This window comes from Cydia pomonella, unplaced genomic scaffold, assembly GCF_033807575.1.
Source record: "Cydia pomonella isolate Wapato2018A unplaced genomic scaffold, ilCydPomo1 PGA_scaffold_29, whole genome shotgun sequence".
Lineage (NCBI taxonomy): Eukaryota > Metazoa > Arthropoda > Insecta > Lepidoptera > Tortricidae > Cydia > Cydia pomonella.
In genome coordinates this window covers 35,800-44,717 of record NW_026907864.1, presented here as the reverse complement: position 1 = coordinate 44,717, position 8,918 = coordinate 35,800, and the positions used below count along the sequence as shown (strand labels likewise).

Sequence of the window (8,918 nt, the reverse complement as noted above, 5' to 3'; positions counted from 1 at the left end):
CCTTGTCGTCTTGGTTTCACTGGCACTGAAAGGCAAACGGTGTATTTTGCCCTCCAGACAGCTCTCGCACTTTACGTCCGTATCGTCTTTCACTAAGATATTATTGTTTTTAAGCACGGTCTTGACGTGTTGCATGTTTTGGTGAACAAGTTTATTATGCCAGTCCATTAAACTTGATTCCGACTGAGCCACGTTCGCTGCTCCGTGTTTGTAATGCACTTCCAATAAATACATAGGTCCATTACGATACGCTACCGCACACACTTTATTTTGTTTCACAATTTTGCAAATCTTTTTATCGGTGATCATCACATAACCTCGATCTGTAAGACATTTGACAGATAATAAGTTTGTTTTTAATTCCGGTACAAACATAACGTTGTCTATGGTCGTGTCAATCCATTTGTCGCCGTCATAGACTTGCACCGCCATCTGTCCGTAACCATGCACACTGCACAAATGACCATTACCGACAGTGATTGTTTTGTTCGATAATTCTGGAGTATATGTTGTAAACAAATCCCGATCAGGGCACATATGATCACTACACCCAGTGTCCACTAACCACTGTGCTTTTTGTAACTGTCCAGATGTACTCACAAACGCGTTACTTTCTTTGTTTTTATTTTTCCTAAACCAACATTCACTTTTTAAATGTCCCTGCTTTTTACAGTAGTAGCACTTTTTACTGTGACACTGTTAAATGTAGTATGTTTAGTTTTTATAGTTGCCCAATTTCACAGTAGATGTCGCTGTTCTATCGGCTACTTCACGCTATTAAGATTTTTCTACAGCCCCTTATAAGGTGAATTTGGTTTCTGAGTAAATGAGTATTAAGTTGTCAAGTGAAGTGTTTCATTACAAAAGGTAGGAAGTGCAGTGCAGTGTAGGGAGTGAACATTGGTCCTTCGAACCGGATAATCGTGAGTACAGTGACAGTGGAAATGTGAAGTGTCAAAGACTTAGTCAATTTTCGCGGTAACACACACTTAGAATATTTCGTGTGAAAAAAGACATAGTGCAATTTCGAGTGAATTTAGGACTTAGAAAAAAACCGTCGAAAAAACACTTAGAATAATTTGTTTAAATTTTGGACTTAGTCGATTTTGTGAATTCTTGGACTTAGCGTAATTTCGGTTGAAAAAACACTTTGAAAAATTGTGTTCAAAAATAAACTTAGAATCAAATAGACTTTGAAATCTGTCATTCACTTAGCAAATTTTAAAACAATAATGGCTAACATAGCATCACAAGAAGAACTTTTTAGTCAGATTAAAAGACTTCACACTAATCACAAGAAAACTTCGTCAACGCGTTATACAGCAAGTTACTTGAAAATACGGATAGAGTCGCTTGAAGAATACTGGAATCAATTCCTTGCTGAACACCGAGAAATTCTTAAGTCTTCAGTAAGCGTCGAAGAGAAAAAGGAACTGAAAGCACTCTATAATGATGTTGAAGATTTCTATATGGAGTTCAAGACTAGTTTATTGGAACTGACGGAATCTGTCATAATACAAGAAGGTGCCTCACCTCAAGTGCCTCATGCATCTCAACCTCAAGTTGTCACAAAGAGTAAACTCCCACCGATAAACCTCCCTTCATTTTCCGGTGATTACCAAGAATGGATGCACTTCAAGGATTTGTTTATCTCTATGGTACACAATGAGCCAGGTCTGAGTGACATACACAAGCATCATTATTTGAGGTCAAGCTTGAAGGGTGAAGCAGAACAAGTAGTCCGTCATTTCGAACTCACAGCCGCAAATTATGGGAAGGCTTGGAACGCCTTAGTCTGCCGCTACAGCAATGATAGAGTGATAGCTAATACCATACTGAATCGCCTGCTCAATCAGAAGAAACTCACGTACGAATGCTCTAAAAACCTCAAGGATCTTCTTGATACTACAAACCAGTGTCTCAGTAGTCTAGCAAATTTGCAGATTGATACAACTACTTGGGATTCGATAATCGTGCATATTGTGGTATCCAAGTTAGATAGTGAAACTCACAAAGCTTGGGAGCAATCGCTTGGTTCATCTATAGAGTTACCCACGTATAAGAAGCTCACATCATACTTAGAGGGACGATTCAGAGCGATGGAAATGGTACAAGCGACACAGAAGAAAGATAAGAAAGAGACCACATTTCAACCACCAGCTACTGCACCTAAAATAAAGAATGTGGGATCTTTCACCGCTGAAGTTGATACGGAATGCACATATTGTAAGAAAAGTCACTACATCTGCCACTGCACGGAATTTGCACAACTCGACATAGATCAACGCAAAGAATTTGTAAGAAACAACAACTTATGCTTCAATTGCCTTGTCAAAGGACATTCCATACGGAATTGTAGACAAGCCACAACATGTAGAACCTGTAATCGCAAACACCATACGCTTTTACACCACCAGAGTATAACTGCGAATACAGTCACTATGGAGAAACCCACAGAACCTGATGACACACAAACCAAGCAACTCACAAGTCTGAAGGTCTCACAAAGAGGAAAACAAGTGATATTAGCCACAGCACAGATATGCTTGAAAGATAGCAGTGGTTCTCTCGTACAACTCAGAGCCCTTATTGACCAAGGCTCACAAGGAACCTTCATTACGGAGTCTGCAGTGCAACTACTGCGACTAAAGAAGACTTTGCAGCCAGCTAATATCACAGGTCTCGAAGATCAAGCATCATTGCCACGACACGTCGTTAACTTAGATATTTACTCACCGATAGACACTCACTATATAATGCAAGTTAACGCTCACGTACTCTCGAAGATAAATGGTTGGTTACCCTCAAAGGAGTTTGACATCTCACAATGGCCTGCCCTGTCCCAATTGCAACTAGCGGATCCTCACATGCAATCGCCGGGACCTATTGATGTTCTACTGGGCGCCGAGGTCTATGCATTTATTTTGCTAGACGGACTTCACAAATATAACGATGACAAGCTTATAGCACAAAACTCGAAACTCGGATGGTTTGTCTCTGGAGCGTCTAAATCACGAAGTGATCTGCCACCTCACAATATTGTAGCTCACCACGCACTCATCGAGGTAGATCAACTCCTACGCAAATTCTGGGAGACTGAAGAGTACAAGCCACATGAGAAACCGATAACACATCTTGAAAAACAATGTGAAGAGCACTATAAAGAAACCCACTATAGACAAGATGATGGACGATATGTCGTACGATTACCTTTTAAAGATGATCACGAAAATAACTTAGGCGACTCTCGACAGATCGCATTACAGAGACTAATGCACATGGAGAAAAGATTCGCAAACAAGCCTAAATTTCAGAAGGATTATGCGGACTTCATCGATCAATATCAGAAGCTGAATCATCTAGAAGATGTAGACCCACAACATAAGCCAACTCACAAAGTCTATCATCTCCCCCACCACGCTGTGATAAGAGAATCCAGCAGCACAACAAAGCTTCGCGTGGTCTTTGATGGAACTGCACAGCCGTCAAATGGCTCATCTCTGAACGACGAGTTACTTATTGGACCATCACTATTACAAGACTTGCGAGACCTCATTGTTCGTTGGCGTACTCACAAGATTTGTTTGCTTGCTGACGTAAAGCAAATGTATCGCCAGATACTCGTCGCTAAAGAAGATGTTGACTATCAGCGCATACTGTGGCGCTCATCTCCACAAGATGAAATCGTCGAGAAACGTTTGTTAACTGTGACATATGGTACGTCATGTGCTCCGTTCCTCGCTATTCGCACATTGAAGCAGCTTGCACAAGACGAAAAAGAGCAATTCCCAGACTTAGTTGAAATTATAAGTAATGACTTTTATATGGATGACTTACTCACTGGTGCGAATGACGTGGAACAAGCAACTAAGTTACAGAGTCGTATCACACAAGCTATGGCAAAAGGGAAATTTGAAATGCACAAATGGGCATCCAACAGTCCTGACGTGTTGAAGAATATTCCTAGTTCGGAAAAAACTAATCAACCAAGTGTCGAGATTAAGCTTGATGATACCATCAAAGCTTTAGGTATCAAATGGAACTCACATCACGATGTCTTCGAACTTAAGGTAGATATTTCGGAACCCACAGAACGCTTCACCAAAACGTCAGTACTGTCGGACATAGCTAAATCATATGACCCTTTAGGTTTTTTAGGGCCTGTGATTATCACTGCAAAAATGTTTTTGCAAAAACTTTGGTTGAGTGGTATTGGTTGGACAGATGAACTTCCTCTCGAACTTGCCACAGAGTGGTCAAGCTACAGGGACCAGCTCTGTCACATGCCAATATTGTATTTAGATCGTTGGGTTCACACACAATTTGACGGCAAGGAAAGAGTGGAAATTCACGGGTTCAGTGATGCCTCTTGTTTAGCTTACGCTGCTGTTGTTTACTTGCGAGTTATCACGCCCCACGGAATCTACGTGTCACTTGTCATTGCTAAAACAAAAGTGGCACCAGTAAAACAAGTCTCCGTCCCACGATTGGAACTGTGTGGCGCGGTATTGCTCTCGAAGTTACTCAAAGATGTTCAGCACAGTCTTCGTTTGCCCGAAGAATCTGTATTTGCGTGGACAGATTCAATGATTGTCTTAGCGTGGCTTCGAAGAAACCCTAGCACTTGGAAAACGTACGTAGCTAATAGAGTCACTGAGATTGTTAATAATGTAAGTAGTGGCCGGTGGCACCACATAAAATCGGCAGAAAACCCTGCAGACGTTGCGTCGCGTGGCATTCGTCCCGATCTGTTTAAAGACTGCGAGTTGTGGTGGCGCGGACCAACTGTACTTCACCAAAAGAATGATTTTGATAACTGTCGCTCACTTTCTCTCGACATACCAACAACACAACTAGAAGCCAAAGAAAATTCGAAAGGAAATGATAGTAAGATAGTAGCACTTCAAGCTGGTGTATCGAATGAGAGTGATGATCGACTTACATATTTGGCTAGATACTCTACTCTGACAAAATTGATTCGCGTTACAGCATACTTACTGCGATTTGTAAAGCTGTGTAAAGCACACATTGATGTAAAAATAATCAGATAGTTCCTGAGATTTTTCCTCAGCATCTTACAGTTACCGAATTGAGATATGCCACAAAAGTTTGCATTCGACTCTCTCAGGAGTTTTGGTTTCAGGAAGAGTTACAAATGCTGAGAAAAGGCCAAAGGCTTCCGAAATCTGATGTTTTGACCCCACTTGCCCCGTTTATAGACGAAAATGGCATTATTCGAGTTACTGGTCGCATACGTAATGCAAATGTTAATTTTGATACAAAGTCACCTGTCGTTCTAACCTCGAAATGTCACTTAGCTGTTTTGATTGTGAATGATGCTCATATTCATTGTTTGCACGGAGGTCCTCAACTGACTCTGAATGGAATTCGTTGCAAATACTGGATAATCGGTGCTAAAAATTTAGTTAGGAAAGTTGTTCATAAATGCATCCCTTGTTTCAAACAGTCTGCAACACCGATCAATCAATTGATGGGTCAGTTACCTGCGTGTCGTGTAACGCCAGATAAGCCCTTCCGTAAAAGTGGAGTGGATTTTGCTGGTCCAGTCCAGTTAAAATTGTACCCAGGTAGATGTCAACGTACATGTAAAGCCTACATTGCTTTGTTTGTTTGCACCGTGACCAAGGCCATTCATTTAGAACTTGTGAGTGACTTGTCCACGGCTGCTTTTATTGCCGCCTTTCGTCGTTTCACTTCTAGACGCGGTCATTGTAGTGATCTGTGGAGCGACTGTGGTACCAACTTCATCGGAGCGTCTAAAGAGCTTGACACCATGTTTAGGAATAGGAACTCAGAAGTAGTTGGAGAAATATCTGAGATTTTGGCAAATGACCAAACTACATGGCACTTTATTCCTCCTGGCTCACCACATTTTGGTGGACTCTGAGAAGCCGGCGTGAAGTCGATCAAGTCTCACCTTAAGCGTGTAATCGGACAAACTCTTCTCACGTTCGAAGAGTATTCTACACTGTTGACTCAAGTGGAGTCTTGTGTAAATTCTCGGCCACTAACTCCCATCAGTAATTCTATTGATGATGCTTCTCCAATTACACCGGGACATTTTCTTATAGGCGAAGCTCCTATCACTGTTCCGGAAGAAAGTCTCGCCACTGTGCCAGTATCCCGTTTGGATCGGTGGCAATTGCTCCAAAGGATGTTGCAATCGCTTTGGACTCGTTGGAGTTCTGAGTATTTAACAACACTACAAAACCGGTATAAATGGACCGTTACTAATCCTGATCCTGATATTGGAACAGTAGTTTTGGTCAAGGATGAAAGACTCCCTCCCGGAAAGTGGTTGTTAGGTCGTATAATAGATAAGCATCCTGGTAGAGATGGTTTAACACGAGTGGTTACGTTGAAATTAAAGAATGGTACTTTTCGAAGACCCATTGCTAAAATTTGCCCTCTACCTCTGGATCCTTAACTATCTGTTAAGAAGTTTAATGTGTTTTAGTTTTGAAGAATAGCTCTATTTGAGTTTCACTATGTAATTTAACCTTATTACTATTGATTCATGTTTTCACGTGCTGCTTACTTCACTATTCTTGGTTTGTTTTATTTACATGGATCTTTATGAAGGACAAGTCGTCCTTGGGGGCCGATAATGTTAAATGTAGTATGTTTAGTTTTTATAGTTGCCCAATTTCACAGTAGATGTCGCTGTTCTATCGGCTACTTCACGCTATTAAGATTTTTCTACAGCCCCTTATAAGGTGAATTTGGTTTCTGAGTAAATGAGTATTAAGTTGTCAAGTGAAGTGTTTCATTACAAAAGGTAGGAAGTGCAGTGCAGTGTAGGGAGTGAACAGACACTCACTTTGAAAATGTCCCCGTTGATTACATTTATAACACTTAATGTCTTTCTTTTCTATTTTCTTCGCAACAAAAGCCGATGATGATGACTGCAAAGGCTCGCCCTGTTTATCTTTCAACCGCTCCTCTTCTATTAATAATCTCGCGACGAGATTATCATAGGTTTGTTTATCATCTGGCGCCGATTCCCACGCAGATACAAAATGCTTGTAGCAATCTGGAATTGACATCAGTACTTTTGTTATGATGAAATTTTCAGAAATATCTTCTCCCATTTGCTTTAGCTGATTTTGCATTTCTTCAATTTTGGATAAAAATGTAGACATATCTGTACCCTCTTCGTACTTATATTGAAAAAATCGCTGTTGCACGATGTGGATGCTTGTTTCGGATTTTTGTTCGTAGACACTAGCCAATTTCTTCCACATTTGTGCGGACGTAGTACAAGTTATTACATGCATCATTGCATTTTCTGACATTCTTGTAACAAGCCATGTTTGTGCTTTCGCGTCTAGCTTTTCCCATTTTGGTATTTCAGTTGCAACTTCTGGCTTCACCTTTGTTCCCAGTACCACTTCTAGAAGGTCATGGCTCCGCAACAAAATCATGGATTGGAATTTCCACACATTCCAATTCGAGGCTCCTTCCAATTTAATGTGATTTCCGGACAATTTAGTTTCTTCCATGGTGTTTCGTCGTCCCGTCCTTGCGTTGCAAGTATTTTTCCTCCCAGTCGACTTAACCTCAAAATGCGCGCAACGTGCCGCGCCAGTGCCGACAGTAGTTTTCTTCGACTTAACAGTGTCCTACTCAAATGTTTTACTTTATTTTATAGGATTATGTGCCTGGGCCCATAACCTCTTGGAAATTAAGTAAAACAAGTGATTCTTTTCACAAATATAAATGTATTTTACTTTATATTCACTGCAGTTAACTTAACCCGCCACCATAGATACACACAGTAAGAAAACGCGACAGTGCTGCCACCATATGTCATAACAATAATGAGTAAACGACTAAACTAGATTACATTGCAGTCTACCAACAATTCGCGTAATGCAATAGTACTCAAATAAATATATTTTTTTTTATAAAAAAAAAGTTTGAGACGCAAACGAACTTCATAGAATTCAATAACGGCCTGTCAGACAATGGGAACATAACGGTCAAAAATAAAACATTAAAATAACCGTAAACAAGTGAGTTTTCAACGGTAATCAGCCGGTAATGATAAATCCAAGCGTGTTTTCTTGTGAACACACACTTTATTTAGTATTTTCACAGAACATGATCCTTCATTTCACAAATTCAGCGAAAACCGAAAGGCTTAACGACACGTGCCGAAAAACAAAGTAAAAGCTCACACCACAATTAATTAATTACCTTATTTAAGTTTGAATATGAAAAACAACCAAATTATTGTAAAACTTACCGGTATAACACAATAAACTAAACTTAAAAATATTATTTATAATGATGTCTATCAAAGCTTGCGTTGCTCGCGGCCTTAAAAAAATGGGGATGCCGTAAAAAAAAAACATCAAACACCGTTTGTTTTCTATTTCCTATGCTTCATGGCTGTTATTATTATCTCATTTTCGTACTCTTTTCATCAGTCTGTGGTCGTAAAAAAATAATTAGCACAGACTATAAATGTAACAGGCAACTCAAAAACCGTGCTTTATTTGATTTTAAATCAAAGAATACATTACGTTTCAAATGTAACATGGTGACCGCTACGCTATAAATAACAATATATATAATTTGCAGTCATTAAGCTTATAATAATTAGTAAAAATGTCTAAGTTTAATATTAAAATAATACAAAATAAACAGAACATATAGTTTAAATACTAATAATACTCTACATCATGTGTTTACCAAATAAGCTTTTGTGTATTTACATTTACAATCTTTATTTATGTTTTTCTCTCAAAAAAAAAAACACATTTTTTTTATTTCAAGCTTGTGAATTTTGAAGTTTTCTCAGGTTTCTCAGGTTATGACAACTGTGACAGTTTTGGCTGGCAACAGTGGCAGCACTGTTGCCAGTGTTGCCAATTCAGCTCTTTTAGAGCTAG

At 39.6% G+C, this 8,918-nt stretch overlaps 1 protein-coding gene across 1 annotated transcript; it reads left to right on the top strand.

Moving 5' to 3' along the window:
- The first annotated feature begins 1,232 nt into the window (after positions 1-1,232).
- On the top strand, positions 1,233-7,694 carry LOC133533930 (uncharacterized). Its single transcript, XM_061873019.1, has 2 exons — positions 1,233-4,108; positions 7,673-7,694. The coding sequence occupies exons 1-2, from the start codon at positions 1,233-1,235 to the stop codon at positions 7,692-7,694; spliced, it is 2,898 nt and encodes a 965-aa protein (XP_061729003.1).
- The last annotated feature ends 1,224 nt before the right edge of the window (positions 7,695-8,918 follow it).

Coding starts and splice junctions, on each gene's coding strand:
- LOC133533930 (XM_061873019.1), top strand. CDS start 1,233: ATGGCTAACATAGCATCACAAGAAGAACTTTTTAGTCAGATTAAAAGA. Junction 4,109..7,672: donor ACAGAACGCTTCACCAAAAC/GTCAGTACTGTC, acceptor TTTATTTTATAG/GATTATGTGCCTGGGCCCAT.